Here is a 21139-nt window from a genome sequence, read left to right on the forward strand (position 1 = left end):
CCTGCATCCTCTTTCACTCTTCTCGTTACTTTCATGGCCCACTGACTTTGAGCATGGCCTTGGAGACCAGTACAAAAGGTTGCTTAGCTGCTCGTAAAGGGATTATCCCCGAAGTTTGCATAATCGTGACAATGAAAAATGGCTAGGAAGCAAGCGAGCTGGTGATGATGATGCATAATGTAAAACCCCGAGACTAGGGAACACGAAAGGCTCTTCTTGTTCTCCCGAACTAACCTCCTATTTTGTCCTCAACTGGTTCTTCCCTTCCCTCTGTTTGTATATATTTCTTGTATGTGAAGTAAAATTTTCAGCTGTGTTTGAGACTTCGTGTTGTGTCTGTCTTTTCGTGCTTCCTAGTCTCGGTTTTTTACATTATGCATAGTCGTGCTTGTGTAATATAAACAGAAAGGACACCGAGACCGACAACCCTCTCCTTTTCTCTCTCTCTCTGCGCACGGTGCCCGTATAGAAGAGCGAGACGAGTTTATTAGCTTCACGTCAATTTGCCCATTTTGCCGGTTGGAGTTTGTGCGGACTCAGTCAACTGTTTAAACTGTCTCATAAGGCTAACGAGAATATCTCGTATTTCCGGTTAGTGCAAGCCGGGATTTACAGTCATTCGTTACAGTAGCGTTCAACAGGACTGTGTTGTAATGTTCGTAATGCTGAAAAAATGTTAGAAATTCTACCGTCGCCTCTCATAATAATACTTCGCCGTTTCCTTTTCTTTTCGCTAAGAGTGCACGCCTCAGTCAGTTCCAAACTTCTGAAGTTTTCGGGAGGACCTCGATATTCCCGGTTGCGAAATCCACGATCTCGAAATTCGCGGGGTATAAGAAAAAAAAAAGGTCCCGGGTTGTGTGGACGGAAAAAATGGTCCCGCAAGCACCTGCGCTGCCAAAAATACAGGGCGTAGTTACAGCTAGCGGATGGAGCACATCACAGCCGACCAAGTGTTACCATTCGCTCTCCTGATTTGAAATCCCATTCAATGGGCAACACAAAATCGATATAATTTGCTGCACTAGTTCGCTAGTGATATCGTCCTCTGGATGCTAGTATTTTTCTACAGTTGGCCAGACATGGGTTTTACAGTTGTCCCCTGCATCTTTTCTGTGTCGATGTTTATGTACAATGAAAGCTATACACCCATTTATTCATTGCCTTATGGCCCGTACAGCTCCGCTTCTGCTGAAGATACTGCTCATCCACATCCAAAGTATGAGAGAACAACTGCAAAGTATGTGCCTGACCTACAATAGCAGAAAATACGATATGTGATATAGGAGCACCACCCAGTGAGTATCATCCAAAGATGTCAATTATTTATTTGACTGATTTATTTTTTTAAAATGTTTATTATTTCACATCAATTATTACTTGAAAAAGGGGTTGGGGAACTTAGGATAACGGCATTTACAACTGCAGCTTTCTTTGTTCTTCTCTTTCTTTCATTCATTTATTTATTTTTACTTTGATTTTTTTTTGTGAACTAACAGATGAACCAATAAGAAAAAACGATCAAGCGACCGCTGCACGATTATTTCCGCCCACGCAATGAGGAACCATCTTTTCCGGAACCCAAATTCACGTTCTCGAAACAAGGAAAATCAACGACAATGCTAGATTGCTCGTTGATCGATGATATGCCGTGTTTAAAAATCCGACACCACTATTTACCACACAAATTCACGCAATTTCGGTGTCTGTCCAAGTTAGCGAACGAAAGCCATATTTTAGCGACTTATGCTTAGCAGGGCGGACACGACGGAACAGCACGTCGGTTAGTTTATTACTAGGTTAGTACAAGTTCGGTGTTTGCATTTTCATGTTCAGGTTAGTCTAAGTGCGCTTTGGCAGTTTCCCGCGCACAACTGTGCATTTAATAGCCGGATAACACTTATTTACAATAGTTTATTTTTCAACGGGGATTTCGATAACTTTATTTGGAGGTACACCCAAATTTTCTATACCGGTTCCCTGGATTTTCCAACTTTCGACGCTGCTTGCGCGTGGGATGATCCAAAACCTTTGGGGCGCGGACAATTGCTCACTGGACAATTGCTCACCGGACAGTTGCACACCGGACAGTTGCTCACCGGACAATTGCTCACCAAAAAACTGCTGAGGCCGGACAATTGCTCACCACAGAACCGTTGAGGCCGGACAATATTACTCACCGCCTCTTTCACCACACTTATATTGAGATCTTATTTCGCGTTTATAACGCTTGATTTTTTTATGCTATAGCTGAACTTCTTTTTTAGTTGTCTAAGTTGCTTCAAATAGATTTAGGAAATCCACCAGTGAAGAGGGTGAGGCGAGAGGTCGTCCACTTGCAGGCACGCATGAAGCGTGTTTGTCAGAACCTGCGTGCATGGGGCGCTCATATAGGATTTTTTTCCAAGGGGGGACAGCAAAGTGCTTCCAGTGGGGCAAAGCGTGCAACGACCTCACCTCCTTCCTTGGGGACGGACGCTGCGGACTGTGCGGGTGTTTACAGGTTCACATTATTATGACATGTGAGAAAAAAAGAAACAGTGCACAGTTTTCACAAGTGACCGTGTCCCTCTCTCGGTACACCCATGCCTGCGTCACCAAGACACAAGCCGCGGGAGATTTAAAAACACATCACTATTTAAGCGCTAAAATTCACGAATTTTCTGTCTGTCCAAGTCGGTTTAGCGAACGCCAAATTTTAGCGCCGTTAGGCTTAGCAAGGCGGACACGACTGAACAGCATGTTGGTTAGTTTATTATTAGGTTAGTCTAAGTTCGCTGTTGGCAGTTTCCCGCGCGAGACTGTGTATTTTATAGTCAGATAACATTTATTTACAGTAGTTTATTTTGCAACGGGGATTTAGGTCGGAGGTACACCAAAGTTCAGTGAACATAAAAAAAGTCAAGTATATGAGCGCCATAAACGAGAAATAAAATGACATCACATAAGAACGCGAAATAAGAAAAGTGCGGTGAGCAATTGTCCGGTGAGCAATTGTCCGGTGAGCAACTGTCCGGTGAGCAATTGTCCGGTGAGCAATTGTCCTGGATCCAAAACCTTTACCCGTCTGTCTTTGCACCGCGGACAAAGGGAGGCCTACTGACGAAGATAAGGAAAATCTCAGGGTCACTGAGGATTATCCGCTGAACTAATGACACAACACTGAACGAAAGGTTCGGTGTAATGTGAAGTACCTTGTGAAAACCAGGGAGTGTCTGAAAATATAGTACTGAAGTTTCCGGGCAAGAATCAGCGCGTTATGAGGCGGAATTTGTGCTCCGAGACCTTCGCGTCAAGTTCCTTTCATTTTATCTTGTTCACATAAAGGCGGAGTTCAAGGAGTTTTAGGAACTTCCTTCTTCTCCTTTTTTTTTTTTTTTTTTCCGGGACATTTGATCGAATGTCGTTTGGTCGAAAGCCGTTTGATCGTACGCGGGCCATTTGGTCGAAGGCCATTTGCACGAACACCGTTTGATCGAAACGGCAGCGGTCGTCTGATCGATTTTTTTATTGGTTCGCTTGGAGTGTACAAAAAAGAATAAAACAACAAAAGAAAGCTTCGGTTCTAAATGCCGTTATCTTAAGGAATATTTCGCTCTGTGTAATCCGCTTGCCCATAAACACATTCCTCATCCTAATCCACTTTTTCGCATCCAGAAGGCGATCCGACAACTTGATAGGTTTTTCCTCCCTAACAGATAGTGACTAAACACGGACCAGCTCTCGTGGCATAGTGGTTAGGATGATCGCTTCCCACGCCGAGACTGGGAGGCGACACGGGTTCGAATCTTCTCACCGGCTGTGCTGTCTGAAGTTTTCCCTGGGGTTTCCAAAGACTTTTGAGACGAATGTGGGCACAGTTCCCCCTAAAGTCGGTCCAGGACGCATGCTAACCCCACTGTCCCCCACTCCTTCCTGCTGTCCTCTCTCCATCTGTCCACGTCTGTACGCCGCTCATAGCCACAGTTGCTTCGCGATGCTAACACGGAATTTAAAAAAAAGACTAAACATGGCATACATGCCTTTCACCCCGAGTCCCTCAACACTTTACCAAATAATAATTGATGTCAAATAATCAACATTTTTGACAACATAAATGATATTTTTGAATGATTTATTCGCGTCGAACGTGGACAAATTTTAACAATGTATAATTTAATTTACGCTTCAGAGTTCTCAAAAAAAAAAAGAAAAAAGCACAAATTCATTTTTTCACGTGAAATATAAGGAGGTCGAACTACATTGTTTCCTACACTGGCACAACATGTTATGTTGTCAATAGACCGTTCTAACTTTTTTTTAAAATCTATGTCCTTTTATTATTTGTCGCATCGTTCCTCTTGATGTCCAGGGGAAAAAAGGAACAGCCTCTGTTGGAAATATCGCGACTCCCGCTGCGAGGCCCCGCCGTTCGGGGGCGCGGACAATTGCTCACCGGACAGTTGCTCACCGGACAGTTGCTCACCGGACAACTGCTCACCGGACAATTGCTCACCAAAAACTGCTGAGGGCGGACAATTGCTCACCGCCTCTTTGACCTAACTTATATTGTGATTTTATTTTGTGTTTCTGGCGCTTGACTTTTTTACGTTAGCTGAACTTCTTTTTTAGCTGTGTAAGTCGCTTCAAATAGATCTAGGAATCCACCAGTGAAGAGGGTGAGGCGAGAGGTTGTCCACTTGAAGGCACACCTGAAGCATCTTTGTCAGGATCTGCGTCCATGGGGCGTTCCTAGATGATTATTTCCCAAGGGGGGGGGCAGCAAGGTGCTTCCTGGAGGGCAAAGCCTGCAACCACGTCACCTCCTTCCCTGGAGACGGACGCTGCGGACTGTGCGCGTGTTCACAGGTTCATATTATGATGACTCTGAGAAAATAATCATGACTTATTAATAAAGAGTGCGCAATTTTACAAAGTGACCTTGTCCCCCTCTCGGTACGCTCATGCCTGCGTCACCAGGATCTTCCAAGCCACGAGACGGGGAAGATTTAAAATCACATCATTATTTAACCACTAAAATTAACGAATCTTCTATATCTGTCCGAGTCGGCTTAGCGAACGAAAGACACATTTTAGCGCCCGTTAGGCTTAGTAGGGCGGAGACGACAGAACAGTACGGTGGTTATTACGGTGGTTTATTATTTTGTCCAAGTTCAGTGTTTGCACCGCTATGTCCAGGTTAGTCTAAGTTCGCTGTTGGCAGTTTCCCGCGCGCAACTCTGCATTGTATAGCCAGATAACATTTATTTACAGTAGTTTGTTTTGAAATGGGGATTTCGATCACTTTATTTCGAGGTACACCCAAGTTCAGCTAACAAATAAAAAGTCAACTCTATGAGCACCATAAACGATAAATAAAATCACATCACATAAAACTGCAAAATAAAGTTACATATAAGTGCGGTGAAAGAGGCGGTGAGCAATTGTCCGGCTTCAGCGGTTCTGTGGTGAGCAATTGTCCAGTGAGTAATTGTCCGGTGAGCAATGGACCATTTCCATATTCGCGTCGCCCCTGGCGATGGAATGTCGAACGTCCTGTCTTTCCCCCCAATAATGGTGACGCGCTTTTCGGACTGGTACGTTGCGTGGGAAAGTAGCAAGAGAAGACTGGAAGAAGAATGCGGAAAGAGTGAAAGCGCATTGTACTCGTTACCAGACCTCAAACGTCCGCGTAACCTTGAAACCGATTATCTCCCCACAATGAACATGACAGTTCTCCGCAGGTGGGTCCATAGCGATGTTTTCCACTCAAAGAAGGCGGACCCAAGGGCTGGGCATGCGCATACGCGTTGTCGGAAATGGTCCATTGTCCTGGATCCCGCCGTTCGACCTTGGCTGGTTTCGTGTGTGTCGCGTTCGATCAAACGGCTTTCGTTCTTGTGGAGACGATTTCTCCGGGGGACATTTTTTCCTGGGGACGGTTCTTCCTAGCGACATTTTTTCCGGGGAGGAAAATCCGGCATCTCGAGCGAGCTTTGATTATGTGAAACGACTTCTCCGTGATCATTCCTTCATTTGGCAACTAGCGCTCATATTCATCCCTGGAAACCCCAATTTTGTAATTGCATCTGTGTTGCCCTACAAGAATAGCGATTTTCCTAAAATACGCATAAATTTGGCTGACATGGTGTCCAAATCTTTAGCTTTTCCACGACCGAATTCCACGTTTTCAAGTTGGGATTGAATTAACATAGACCTCAGCAACCAACACAACGAAATCTGGAGTACAAATTTACGCTTCAGAAGTTCTTCTAAAAAAAAGAAAAGAAGGCATATATTCTCCTGACCCACATGATAAGGAGGCCGAACTGCACTTTTTTGCAACACTCAAACAAGAACCTGTTATGTTGTCAGGTGACCATTGTTATTATTTTTCTACTCTGTGCCCTTTTATTTTTTGTCGAATTGTTCCTCTCGGCGTCCAGGAAAAAAAGCCTGTGTTGGGAATATCGCGACTCCCGCTGCGAGGCTTGCCGCCCGACCTTTCCATATCTTCCTTGGTTGGTTTCCTGTGTGTCGACCCGAAGCCTTTATCGCCCTTCACCTCCTTTGTACGGTTTTGCAAACTGGCACACCAATCCGAAAAGAAAGGGAGTCCCCTGTCGCTGGGGGTTGTCGACTGACATCATTTTTCTGAGCTGGTGTAATGTGAAAGAATAAGAAGGGAGAACATGGGGAGAAAGAAGTCTTTCAAATATGCTACTGAAGTTTCCGGGTAATAATAAGTCTGTTCTACGACGGAAATTTTGAAAAGTATTCCGCACCAACGCATTGTAAATGAATTCAGATATTTGATAATGCTTACTTACCAGAAATATAAATACCAAAATGTCATTTTTGCATGAATGATAGAGTTATCATCAAGGTAAATTGCATGTAAGCAAGTGCAAAAAAAAAGGGGGGGAATACTGTTTCGAGCACTAGATTTTCCAGACTGGCATTGTAAGCGCTGTGTGCAGGCAATGTTTATAGCCTAATTTACAGCCGCTGGTACATCCAGTTGTGAGCCTCCGAGATACCGACATCTCGGGCGAGCTTTGATAGCATATGAAGTTACCTTTCCTTGGCCATTTCCTGATTTCTTAATTGGCAATCGTCTTGTGCTCAGACTCACTGCTGACAACATTCGTTTATAATACCATCTGTGTGTCTACTGCCCATATTGCCATCCGTACTATCCGATCACACTTGTACGTCGGCATACAGTAAGTATGCACTAGTAAAACAATATGAAGAGCAACTAAAAATTCCATATTCAGTCAGTACAGACGCCAGTGACTTGTGAAAACAATAATTGTAGCATAAATATATAACAACAAAATAAAAATAACAAAGTACTCATATAGCAATACGAGACAAGCAAAAAGACGTGAATGTCTCGAATCGAACTGCGGACCTTTCGTGTCAAAGTCCGACACTTTACCTCTCGACAAACAACGCAGAGGGTGCGTGCCGCCTTAAACTCGCGACGTCAACCATGCACAATGGGGATCATTTCGGAGGCGAACGGCGTGATAAGGTCGGCAAGCGTGGCGTCATCTAGAATCGGAAAAATCGTGAATCGGAGTTGCTCCCCGACTAGTATGGCCTCTTAAGGAGTCTACAAAAGCTAATCCTTCCGTTTTCTCTCCACGTGCCTTCCTTATCGCGTGTTCCGTTGAAGGCGCCTAAGGCCTCCAGGTGTCGCTCTGTATCCATGTCCTACGGAGCCGTTTATAGGGAGAGTTTGGCCATTAGGAGGAGCCTAACTTGAAGCGCGTCATGCGACGTCACGGCTAAGCCACCTCCCTCGCCGTGCTCTATTGTTGTCCCGTTGTCAGCCGGTCGCCGACGCCATATTGATGCTGATCGTTGTTTGCGATGCAAGGCGGGAAGACACATGCGTACATTGTCCTTCGAAAGCCTTTCGTCCTTGAACTCTTTCAGTTTGGCAACAAAGCCCCCCTTATCACAGGCGGCTGTGGGTCATAAGCCTGCTATTCCTGTAGATTGCATTCATTGCGACAACAAAGCTGACGGACAGCATCAATATGGCGCGCACCAGATGACTGATAAGCGGATTCTGCTTGGATTCAGGCTTTTTTGGGCGGCGCAACGACGACTCTGACGTCAAAATAGGCTCCACCCACGAGGCGGCAAAAGATCACAGAATGGCCAAACTCTCCCTATAAATGGCTCTGATGTCCTACAGTGCCGTGTATGCCAAAGGGAGTCTGCCCATTAGGAGGAGCCTAAAAAAGAGGCTCGACCTGTCAATCAAACTTAGACGCATTCCATTGGTTACCGTTTTCCATGGGAGCTGCCATGACACCAAATTTTCTCCAAGATGGAGGATGGTGCTTGGAACCCCGAAGCAGAGATTTCGTGACAAAAAATTTTGACAGACTACTTTAATTCCATACTGTGAGTATATATCCTCATGTACGCATCTGCAAAATCAGCTTCAACTTTCGCTCCACCATCATTATTTACGCAAAAATCACATGTTTCTTCGCTAGCGTTAGGCCTAGTTAAGACCGTGATCCCGAGATAATAGCGAGAAAGACGCCCCTGATACGTAAGACTTTGCATCATATCGTTGAATTTGATTTATACATACATCTTTGCGCATTTTTGATTCAATCAAATCAATTCAATCTCAAATAAAAATTCAATCTCAAAATAAAGTTGTTGTTGTTGTTTCATTCAATCTACTTACGTGACGTGATTTAAAAGTTCATGCCGGCAGTCGTCTGCTACGGAGAATCGGTTGTACCGCTCTCCTGGCCAATCACTTCTGCCAGCAACCATTTCTGCAATTCAGAGTCTTCCCAACATGGCTCTCCCCGTGCAGATATCGTTGATAAAAGTAGGCGCAACATCCGTCGTCTTGGTCTGTCATCAGTGATATCCGTTTCAATCCAAATCCATCGAGTTCCTCCAAAATGGTGTCATCCAGCAAATAAAGGTGAGATATAAGTACTGGATGGATGTAACAATATACAACTGTATTTCGACCTGTGATTGGCTAGATACCTCAAAAAGTGGGTGGAGCCTCAGGTATAGGCAGGTCCCATTAAAGGCCGGACTCCCTTTGGCATACACGGCACTGATGTCCTAGTGATGTAGTTATTTTGCGTGAGAGGGTCAGGAACGCGACTATAAACAACTTATGTATACGCTATCAAAGCGTAGGTCTGTGTAGTTCCCCAGTTTTCCTCTCTCCCATATTGCCTGTCCACTATACTGCATATAGTGGATCGACCTCATTGGTCGATCCCTCTCACAAATAAGAGGGTAACATCTTAAAGTTAAGGCTCACGGGGTTTCTTCGTGAACCCAAGCTTGTCTACGAATACCCTTTTATTGCTGTCGTGTGAGTGGACAAACAACTCGACACGTGGTTTCTCCCTCTCCCTTGCTCAGAGACAAACGGTCGCAGCGTATACAGAATGAATGAGGAAGAATGGCAAACTTACTATGGGTAGTAGTTGCATAGGTATATGTTCGTGCCAAGTGTCTTCGCGCAATTTTGCCAGGAGCATCCCAGTGAATACGTCTGGCTCCAAACCATCTGCGCGTGAAACATTGTTGTTTCTCACATCGGAGTGTCTCAGTGGCCAGACTGATCTTGCATGTGATACGCCACAACTGTCTGTTTCACATACAATACATGTCGCAATGTTTTCCGATAAAAACTGACCAGGTTTAGTGGACTGGAAGCCCTCTACAAAAATGATTGAATAAAGGAAGTTGCCGAATCAAAGATCAGGAACGTGATGTCACCATTTTAAAGGAATGAGGCGATTGGCTTATCACGTTTTCGAAATCCTATTTATAAAAAAAAAACCACCCAGGGCTGTTCTGGTGTTATCTGGTGCTCCTGGTTATCGCTGTTCCACGTTTCGATCAACTAAAGCCACAGTCGGCCAATATACGTGTGACAACAATAATGGTGATTTTGCCACAGCGACTGCTTGAGGGCAGTTCAAATGTCGTGCACAGGGCATCTCTTTGACAAAGTCCTTAGCCCCGGTTACATGAATGCCACAGAAACGCATCCAATCGTGTTATCACACCTCCTCGCTCCTATCCCGACAGGTGGATTTGCTGACGTGGAGAGGATTTGTTGCGATAACTCAATACCATACGCTTTTGTCGCATTCATGTAAACGCAGCTCTGGACCGGAAGCGCACTACCAAAAACCACAATATAAGGAAAGCCATCACATTAGAGATCGCCAACGTGATCTGAGTGATGCACTTCAAATAAATAAGGCGATTTGTCATAGTTTTCTGAACTATCGTCGAGAGTACATTCTGATCCACTAAAACTCGTTATCATGTGACCAACGTACCTGCACTAGTGTGTTAGGTTCCAGTTCCAAACTGCCGTTGATGCGTCCTTTGGATGTCAGACCTGGCTCTGTGTGGTACCACGATCCTATAGCATTCACCCAATCGGCTTCTCCAGTTTGAGCATACAGGTTCTGGCCTGGACGATTCTCGAGTGCTGCTTTCCACAATAAACGCAACAAATCAGTCCAGTTTGAACACAGTGTGTTCAATGACTCATTCGTGTATTGAACGTCATTTGAACTAGTCTTATTCTTGTCGGTTGCCAGCACTGAGGCTGCTAGCGTCGAATCGAAAATAATTATTAGCTCTCCCTTGCATCAAAAGCAGTCATGCCATGCTGTGCTTCGTGTCAGTTCCATACTTCTAGAAAATACTCGTATTGTGTGTCTCAGGGAAGTCTGAGATACTAGTAAAGGGTTGGCGTGACGTCATAGTCCGTGACGGGTACACCTTCATAGTGATGATGTGTTCCAGCCCCAGAACAGCAATTGTCTCATGCTCCATAGTGAATTTCGATTTCATGGCATGAGACACGAGCGAATAACGAACGCGAGCCCCCTGAGGAGATTCATTGACAAATTTGTTGATGATCTGACCGCTGCTGTAGCAGTTCATTCAAATTACGTATGTTGGGTCATAGTGGCACCAGGTGATACAAATGACGAGCTCGATATTGGACACGTAACGGTAACAGCTACGTTCGGGCTAAGGCACATGTTCTGCAGTGATTGTTTAAGTGTAACAGAAAATTACGGCATTAGAAATTGCTGCGAAGCAGCTTCGCGAAGTAGAAGTAGTTCGATTAGCACACATATTGTATCCCCTATCTAGTTTTGCACACATTCAGCATACATTGGCAAGCCTTTCAATCACTGCACATCGATTGCATCCCAACACCAATCCTTCGTTCACATGCGTTTACGAACTCTTGACTACAAACTTGGAACATCGATGCCAAGTTCATCGAGGAAGGGCTTGGCTCTAACGGGGTGTAGCAAAGGCACCGACGACTGCCCTTATCCTGCCAAGTCCAAACTCGAGAAATATTAAAGGAACTGTAAAGTGATTGGCAAACCTGTAGAAACTCTCTGGTTTTCTGAAAGATGTAATATGGACGCTTCACATACGTAATCGTTCTGCTGTATATTGATCATTTTTTCAGCAACCGAATTTCAAAGATTGCTGCGCAAAACAAGCTATCAGACTATAGAAGCGCCCCAACCCTGAGGCGACTCGCGCGCCATCTATTGAGAACGCAAGCAACTAGACGGTACATCAGAACGAGATAGTGCGTTTCTCGCGGGCGCAGTCATTTCATTGCGAAGGTGTGCGGTTTGTGCATTCCGGAACACAAGAACGCAAACCATACATTCGTTTAAATCACCTGGGTGCCAGGTTTTGCAAACAGCAGCGATACAGGGAGCAGACGTCAAAAAGACGCGGAGAGAGAAGAAGGCCAACAGATGACGCGGACCATCTCGCAGGCACGGAACTCGGACGTTACAACCACAGGGGTGACACAAACCCGCCATTGTTGTAACTACCCTCAAGCGGGTGCTTTTGGCAAAACTGCCATCTTGTCCTGGTCGCACGTCATAGAGAACGTCATTTTGAGGTCATGTGACTTTGTTTAGATGTCGTTTTGCCGCTTACCGACATATTTTCGCCGTCATAACACCGAGAGATGACCGTATTTTGCCAGCGTAAACTATGTGGTGCTTCTTCTGCAACATGGTAGCCCATTTCACCTTAGTTTAAGTACATCACATCGGCTCGGTAAGTCTTAACGCGCGGTCGTCATCACATCTTTGGAAGTTGTCAACAATACGAGGCTATGTGTGTAAAACTGCGCGTTTATTGCGAGATTATCGGATAAAAATAATTACCGTGATCGAAAAACATCCAAAACGTCGTCCAGAAACAACAACCGCATTGTTTACAAACGGTTTGGCCGCCGATCGCGTGCGCCGCCATCTTTAAAGGGGCAATAAACAGGTATACGAGGCGCACTTTTTTAAAATACATTGTGATACTTTGCCGACGGTGAACGTTTTCAAACAAATGTTGTCGCAAAAAAGTAAATAATGGCTCCAAACCGACTGAATATTCACTGCACTCTTTCGCTATCATGCCCCGCCCTGCGATGTCCTGGCGACAATAGCGGCACGTCATTTTGACGTCGCGCATCTTCAACCATTTAGAATGCGGGACGCTTATACATTAATTTTGTTGTAATATCGAGAAGTGAGGTCAACTCTAAATGTATTTCCGCTTGTCCAATCTAAGGTAGCCAGTTCAAACTGTACCAAAAACCCTCAATATTCTATTTCACGTGCGCACTATGTTTTCTGTGCTGTATTGCTCCGCGAGGTCACCGGGATGTTCCCGTAACCGGTTCCCTCGCGAGTTGCAGCTTGTCTCTGTGGGGTCCGTCATTGGCTACGAGAACGAAATCTCCCCCACCTCCAGTGCATAGAATTCGGCGGTGCTATACGCTGGAATATAGTGACGTGACTCGGTTCCAAGGATAAGGAGAGGCTCGCGCGGATTATGCTCTTTGAATGGCATTGTTTCGTGTTAAAGACGCTCGGTGGAAGCAAAAGAATTTCATATTTGGATATCATGAGCTACATTCTTTCATTGGGCATAATAAATGGAGAATGTTCGTCGACCTGTTTTGTGCCCCTTTAAGGTCACGTGTGCCTTGACGTTTGCTGTGATGTGCGACCAGGACCTGTCCAGGATGCATTGCGTTCACCCAGCACGCTTTCGTCTGCGGAGCAATACATTGGATGCCACCCCTGTGCTTACAACCATTAAGAGTTTAGAGCGAATTCTCAGAATTGCTGTTGTTCTTTAAAAAAAAAGAGTCTAATTGTAATTAGCCCCTGTCTCAAATACGATACGTTGTACTTCAATAACACGTGATGTCTGTCCTCCAATCTGGGGTCGACTCCGACTTTGTTCTTTGCGGACGGTGAGGGTCGCCGCCTCTCAGTTTCCAAAAGTGTTCAACATTAATTAGTGCGAAAAGTATGAAGAACTGAGAGGTGACTTTTATGTGCGATCACACAGCTATGTTCTACAATCTACATGATGGTACCTGGAAATATTGTGGTAATATTTCATTTTACAGTTCCTTTAAAGGGACGGTCTCGTACCCCCTGCTCCTCTGATAAAGTGTACCATTCTACTGTCCTTTGTTGAAAATGGAATACTGCAAATTTACCCGACAAAGCACGTCACGGTTGTTAAATAACCGAATCAAATTGATAAAGATTGCAGAGCATGCCGCGACCTGTGTTGGCAACAATAAGAACGGCTACGTCGCCCTGCGGGAAAGTCCGTGATAGGATACAGAAATCGTCTGCTTCAGAACATTCAGAAGTGACTGGGGACCGCGGCAACTCTCGTACATTTTCTTTCAGTTCTCAGGCGAAAAACGCACATTCTAAGTGGCCCACATGGTTGTTTAGAACAACTATCTTAATCCTCAGAGACAAGTTAAATGTCGCAGAACAACCCCACCCAAAATCACAAAACTGAAGTCGCCGGTCATCGGCGCACGCGGTCGCATTACAGCTCCTACCAAAAATATATTACGTGCGCTTCCATTACACTCCCCGTTTTTCGAAATGAGACTGACCATGTTTCGAAATGAAGTGTCGCTGACGACGTCATGGAGAAGGAGTGCGTGATTATTTAAAAAAACACTTGAAATACTCGCGGAAAGACTTAGTGACTTCGCTTCCAAGTATCCGATTATGCGCCACATTATCGGAGACCCACAGTCAATACCAGCTCCGGTGGCGCAGCGGTAACGCGTGCGCTTGGAGACTGGGAGGTCCGCGGTTCGAATCCGCGGGCCGGCTGTGCCGTCTGGGGTTTTTCCTGGGTTTCCCTCAGATGTGTAATAGGCGTATGCCGGCACAGTTCCCCTGAAGTCGGCCCATGGACGCAGCTATCCTCCCCCCGAGCGGATTCCGCTCGGTCTTCCACTTCACCCTTTCCTCCTCTCCACCATCTTTCCCTTCCCGAGAAACATGCCGCCTAATCAGGCAGGCAGACCTCTCGGGTTCCTCCCAACGACACTCCTCCTCCTCCTCCTCCTCACAGTCAATGCACGGGCTACATTTTCCGCTCGCGGAGATATATGTCTGAGTGTCCCCATTTCGAGGGCAAAGGGGATAACTGAACCCAAGGTCATTCTGCAGGTTGAAATTGCTATGACAACGGCGACGTACCCGCAGGTCGACGTTGCGTGAGAGCGAACGCAGGTTTCGTAGTCTGCTACTGCGGCACGTTTCGACAAATTCCTCGAAAACGGCTTCGTTATTCTGAAGGAAACTTTGACAGTTGCACGTGTACAGTACTCGTAAAGATAGTTTTGGCTGTGTTTCGGAATCGCCCGGCTGTACGAGACCGTCCCTTTAAGGCCACGAAATTAACAGCTCGACTGTACTGCGTGCCTTGGTAATGCATATGCGGGGAAATTAGTTATATTGTGACATAGATATTCACAATCGCAACATGAGTGAATATGTTGGAAGGACATTGGGATAACATGGCCAAAGGTGCAGCAGGGCCTATGGTTTTAATGGATCCCAGTGTAATTTACAAAACTGGTTTCATATAGCGACTGTTGCAAGAGCTACTATACTCTGCAGTAGAGGAAACTCTCGCTGAAGCAAATGTCAACAACAGTAGCATAATATAGAGTACGCTATGCAAGTTGGTCAGCTCTCTGCGCAGTTCACCAGTATCCCTCTCTCTCCTATTATCAGTGGAGCCGCCGAGCTCATTGGTCCCTATCCCAATTAAGGCGATAAGATTTCAACGTGAAACACACGTGGTTTGTTTTGTGGACCCATGCCGGACTACGAATACCCTCTTATTGCTGCCTTGTGAGTGGATATAGACACTTGGTCACGTGGTTTCTCCAATCTTTACCCTCACTCCTACGTAAAGACAAACTGCCGTAGCGTGTAACGGTAACCCCAATTTGGGTAGGGGTAACAGGGTCGAAAAAAAATAATGTATGAAAAATTTTAACAACAAGCAACAGCAACCCGCTTGTGTAAATTTGCCATGTAAACCATGACTAGATGGAACAGAGGCCATAAACACAACGCGGTCTATTGAAATGCTTGAAAGCGAGTGCGCTTTATGTGTAGTTGACATTGTACCCACTATAATAGAATGTACGTACACTTGATTCTCGCAACATTCATTTGTATGCGCTATGAAAGGACGTCAAGGGACGGAGCATCCTTCTCGCTTCCTCTTTTTTCCGAGTGGCGAACGCAGCACAATGTTTATGTTGTCGCGTTCCGAGCCGTGATCGGCACCGGCGCCCTTCAATACCGTGTATTCACACAAGCGCCTTTTCTGACTGCGCAGTGACTGAAGGAGGAGGAGGAGGTATCAACATACTCACGCAATCATCCAACCATTCGGTCGCGGGCGGAGCTTATCGCGCAGCAGAATCTATGAAGCGCGCACGTTTTTATTGTATTTTTGGCGAGATATCAAAGAGCCTTGTGCAACATCACTGCGCTCAGCAGCTCCGTCCGTCAGAAAGAACCACACGGATAGTTTGTTCGCGCGGCACAGAATCTGACGACTGACGCGCAGAAGGAAGACGGAGCGAAAAAGAAAAGCCACCCTCTGTTGCCAATGTTACAAGCTCTATTATTTTTTATCTACTACACCAGGTAGAGCAAACCCGATCTTGTGGAAGCTTGCCGATGAGCAAAACCGAAATGTACCGAGGAAACATGCCATGTGGGAAAATATCGCTCTTGAAATGGAAAAGAGACACCCGGATGTCGAAGGAACGGTAGATGTGTACATCAAAACACTTCTTGGGTCCGCATATTCACGGCGCAGTCGTTGTATCAGTTGCTGCTAATTAATAATAACGAGTTGGCAGGGTTCGCGTTCCAAACCAAAAGGTATCGGATCAGGACACTAGCAGTTTCGTTTAAAAACGAGAAATGTGTCGGCAGTATGCCGCACGCCGGGTAAGACAAAGGGGGGCAAAATTTATTCCCCAAGCCGGACACTCTGGGGTCACGCATATTCATAGTTGTCTGGCATCATAAATTAATCATGTAATGGTATAATATTTTAGGGCTGTCATTACACAACCCTACATGGTAGCTACCCCGGGGTCATCATCACGTCATGCAGTGCATTCGCGGGGGCCACTGTGTGCATACATTGTGTTCTGACAAGCATCAACGAGAACGATCAGTTGTAATAAAGGGAGCCAGTTTTCCGCGGTTTCACTATTCTTACGTGTTTCCCATTCATCGCCGCCACACAGTTTGAGAACTGCCACAGCGCTTTAGAGTAACGTCCTTTCCCCTGGATAAAGCTATAGTGCTAAAAATTGAACACTTACGTGATAGCGTCTCGCTTTGTCATGACATATTTCATAATTATTCACTAGGGGAGCTTCCTATATAACGCGATATGCAAAAAGTGCCAATTCGTGAATTTCGTTTTGTTCCATAATTTTATATGTATGTATGGGACGGTAACGTACCCCACCACCACCACCAACAACAACAACAACAACAAAAAAGAAACAGGAAAGATCATAAGGGTTGTTTGAGTGTGTGTGAACTCTGCCTCGCTATGCCACCAGTATACGCGATGAAGGTTTTGCTGGGAATGAGTAGTAGACAGAAAAACATGGCCTGTCCAACGTCTAAGACAATGGGGCCAATCAAACGCAGGAATTGGAAGCTACCAAAGCTAGCCAAGCTAGCCGAAAAAAAAAAGCAAGACGGATGGAGGATAGAGGATGAAGGGTGGAGATGCGTTGAGGTGCATGAGTTCGTCGGGGAGAGCAAAGTATTAGATGGGCCGTTGAGCAAGACCTCCCTTCTACAGAAAGAGGACAAGGTTTCTTGCTTTAGCGGAACGTGCGGCAGAAGAACCACCACACACACACAACTGACACAAAAAGGTGTAGCCCCACTCTGTCCTTCAATCAGAAGTGAGAGCTCTATCATTCACGGCAATGATTGGCGCAGAACCTGCTATGCGGTGAAGCTGTTTCTACTGTGTTGGAAAGGTGCGACCTTTACGCCATTGCCGTCTCTGCTTTACACCACACTCAACACCGTCAGACTGCTGCGGAGTCACGGTAAAAAACGACGACGCACAGCTTTCGCAGTACTCTCTCCTACACTCTTTCCCGCTCACTCTTATTTACGAACGTTTTATGCATTTAGAGGCATGTTTAAGCGCCTCTATACTCTCCTTCTGCGCTTTGCTATGCGGAGCAGAATGTATTTAAAAGTGGCCGCATCGATCCTGAAAACCTTGCGGTAGACAAATGGGTCCTCGTGTCGTAGCTCCCGTAGAAGGCTATTTTGCAGACCGTACCTCTTTCCTCAGCACCCATTCATTCGTCCATAGCTTCTTTAACCGCTTATTTTCGTGTCAGCGTTCACTATCGTCAACGAGAAAAGCAAGAGCCACCAATTTTCGCTTTCTTTCGTCCATTCTGTACCAAGCGCCGTGCACATAAAATTAATGCTGCAACGTTCAGCCGCAGCGCGAACGTTATCCCCGGCTTCCCTAACATCTGCGCTGACAGCACATTGGAACACTATCTGTGTAGGCATTTCAAAAGGGCGTAGCCTCAGCGCCTTATCATTTACCCCTCTCGCTCCTTCAGTCGCTGCGCCGTCAGAAAACACGCTCGTGTGAATACACGGTAAACTGTTCTACGCTTGGCCGTTCAACATGAAGGCCGTTGCCCGATTTCTTCATATTCGTGACCCGAACATCCAACGCAACAATCGTTCATCAACAGCCTAGCACACAGTCCCGAGTTTGTTCAGGTCGTGCGCTCATTGGTTGGTCTTTAAATGAGGAAAAAAACTATTTCCGGCGTGGTCTCAGCACAGGAGACAAAAACAGATTAGGCCAACGAAGCCATATACACTTAGCCACGCCCGCCAGCCATGCCTCCTTTCTTGGCTGGTCACCTGACCTTTCTCCTGTTTATCTCCTCTCACGTGCAGAGACAGGATGTCATAGAGTATTAGTTTTAGCGTTACAAAGTGATGTTTAATGGTAAATTATATCTTAGCCTGTGCCTCAGCTTCATTCCGTATTGTAGAGAGATTGTGCTCATGTAAATCATTCTAAAAGACGACGCAGTTAAATCAATTATTTAAATTATGACTATTTTTCAGTCATTCCATCCTGTGTGTAATACTTTTGGACAGTAAAAGTCTTTCCAAACCCCAAAGTAGACCAGTTACGGTACTCTAAGAATGTATGCCTCTCAACATTTGAAACACAAGAAAACTGCTTCGAAACATCCCAAGAAATTGCTTTCTCATCTTTTTTTACTTAGGGAACAGCTTAAGATCTGAGAGCCGCAATACAAAAGTACAGAACAACGCCTTCAGATCAAATGGCGTGAATGTACCCTGCAAGCTTTAACACGAAACAGTCAATATGACACATGACCTCTGCCCTGTCTCGTGGACACTAAGCGTGGCAAGAGAACAACACTGTGGCGTCAACGAAACTTGCCTATGTGGCATCCTGTACAGCCGGGCTGAAATATGCAGTTGCGAATGTGGATGTCTGCGAGCTCTTCCAGGGTGATGTTATAGCTCTGAAAATACATCCATATTCCCTTTCAGGACTTCTTGTAGAAGATAAGGTTTTGCTGCTGACGCGAGACACTTATTGTACGCTGAGGTTATGGTAAAACGCAAGGAAACAAAAAAAATCAGTGGCGATTTAAAAGTAAAGGCGAGAAAAATACGTTAGCATTAAGCGCCTTTTCCAGTCAATACTTGACTTTTGGGTGTCCACTTCCGGTGTCAATCCAGCTTCCAGCTGTCCACTTCCCGTCTATACTCGACTTTCGGTTGTCCACCTCTGGTCTATACTTGACTTTCGGTTCGACACTTTCGATTACTCTATGTAAGTCCATTTAATTAACCTTTAATTAGCCTCAATGACTTTGTTACCCTATAATTACCCTTTAATTACAGAAGGTACCCACAGGATACCTGAGGTAATCTTGAATTCCTTTTAATTATGTTTACTTGCTTTAATTACTCTCGATTCCCCTTTAATTGACTATAATTATCTTTAATCACATTTAATTTCCACTGGTAACCTGCGATTACCTTTAATCTTTAATTTCATTTAATATTCCTCTTAACTACATATATGTTACATTAATTACCTTTAAACTCAACTTTCTTGCTTTAATTGTCTTTAATTATATCTAATTACTTTCAATTACGCTTACCTCTTGCTGTTAATTACCTTCCGCTACTTCAATTTCAAATCATTTAACTCCATTTACATTTACCCTATACATGTCCACTTATACCACTGCCTCGGTGAAGCTTCACCATCTCACACACGGACACACACATTGTAGACACACATATATATATACATACAGCTTTTTCCATTTTGACACTCATAATGCTAACGCATTAAAATAAGTTCAGAGCACTGGTTTATTTCACCAGTGAAAATTGACAGTGTGGCAAGCTTATCTAGGAGTCGCTCACTGATTTAGTGGGAATGTTATGTGTGGTACAGGTGGCAGACGATAGTTTCCTTTCTTTGTGTGTGTGTGTGTGTGCGCGCTGTGTTTGCGCCGGGAAGCAATTGTGGTTATGAGTACCGTACAGACGTGGACAGATGGAGAGAGGACAACATGAAGGAGTCGGAGACAGGGGGCTTAGTACGCGTCCTGGGCCGACTTCAGGGGAACTGTGCCGACATTCGTCTGGAAAGACTTCGGAAAACCCAAGGAAAACCTCAGACAGCACAGCCGGTGACAGGATTCGAACCCGCGTCACCTTCGAGTCTTGCCGTGGAAAGTGATAACCCTACCACTATGCCACGGGAGCCCGGGAGAGGATGGTTTCGAATGTAGTAACTGATAAGGAAGCATCTCAATATAACGGGGAAATATTACAAACGTAGCGAAGGGAAACAGATACACTGACGGGCTAAACACGGTGAACGTCGAACATTCAACCAAGGTTTATTGCAACTGCCAGATGAAGGACTGCCTCTGTTTCTCGTCGGAACGGTTGTCATAGTCATGTACCAACAGGCCCCTTTTGTGGCTTATATACATATATAACGGGGGAAGATGGTGTAGAATGTTATGACAGGCGTGTGACGTGCAGTGCTGGCGAGACGCCTAGAAGTCCCCCGTCCCCCCCGAATGCCATGCCCCTCAAAGGAAAAGTAAAACAAGAGTTGCATAGATAAATACAACGATAACCCTGTGGTCGGCCGGAGAGTACGTCAAGTAAGAGCCGTCCCGAAGCCAACCTCCGCCTGGGGAGGATGACCGTGAAGCACCCCTGAATAAGCACTGTCTAAGGGTGTAGCCTATTTCAAACCGTTCAAAATGAACGCTCAAGAATAAACGCATAAGTATCCATATAGTTAAAAATAAAACGTCAGGACATACGCTTAAATAAATCAACGATAAGAATGAACTGCTTAACTATTCACTGTTAATAATAAATTGTCAAAACCTGCGGTTAAAAATATATTGTAACGACGACGAAGGCACGGGCGTGATACCCATGTCCGAATAAACATGTTCCTCGCCTGATCGTTCACCTGAGTGACCCGCTTCTCTGCTACTTAACAATATCTTTAAGAAGTGAGGTGAAACCAGCTCTCAGCCTTATGTCCGTACCGCCCAAAGCAAGGTGAACTGCAAGCAAGTGACAACCTCACAAGGCCAAAGTAGTCTAAACTAACCTAACCTAACATAACC

The 21139-nt window shown here is 45.3% G+C and overlaps 1 protein-coding gene across 1 annotated transcript in view; it reads right to left on the reverse strand.

Annotated features, from left to right (window-relative positions):
- LOC135383462 (CRISP/Allergen/PR-1-like) overlaps window positions 1-21139 on the reverse strand; it is a 71334-nt gene that overhangs the window by 38835 nt on the left and 11360 nt on the right. The window contains exons 3-5 of the mRNA XM_064612901.1: window positions 18901-18985; window positions 10338-10492; window positions 9459-9553 (exon numbers count right to left, since the gene is read on the reverse strand). Coding sequence (XP_064468971.1) covers window positions 9459-9553; window positions 10338-10492; window positions 18901-18985 — 335 coding nt within the window. The remainder of the gene's footprint in view (window positions 1-9458; window positions 9554-10337; window positions 10493-18900; window positions 18986-21139) is intronic.

Source organism: Ornithodoros turicata, chromosome 2, assembly GCF_037126465.1.
Source record: "Ornithodoros turicata isolate Travis chromosome 2, ASM3712646v1, whole genome shotgun sequence".
Taxonomy (NCBI): Eukaryota; Metazoa; Arthropoda; class Arachnida; order Ixodida; family Argasidae; genus Ornithodoros; species Ornithodoros turicata.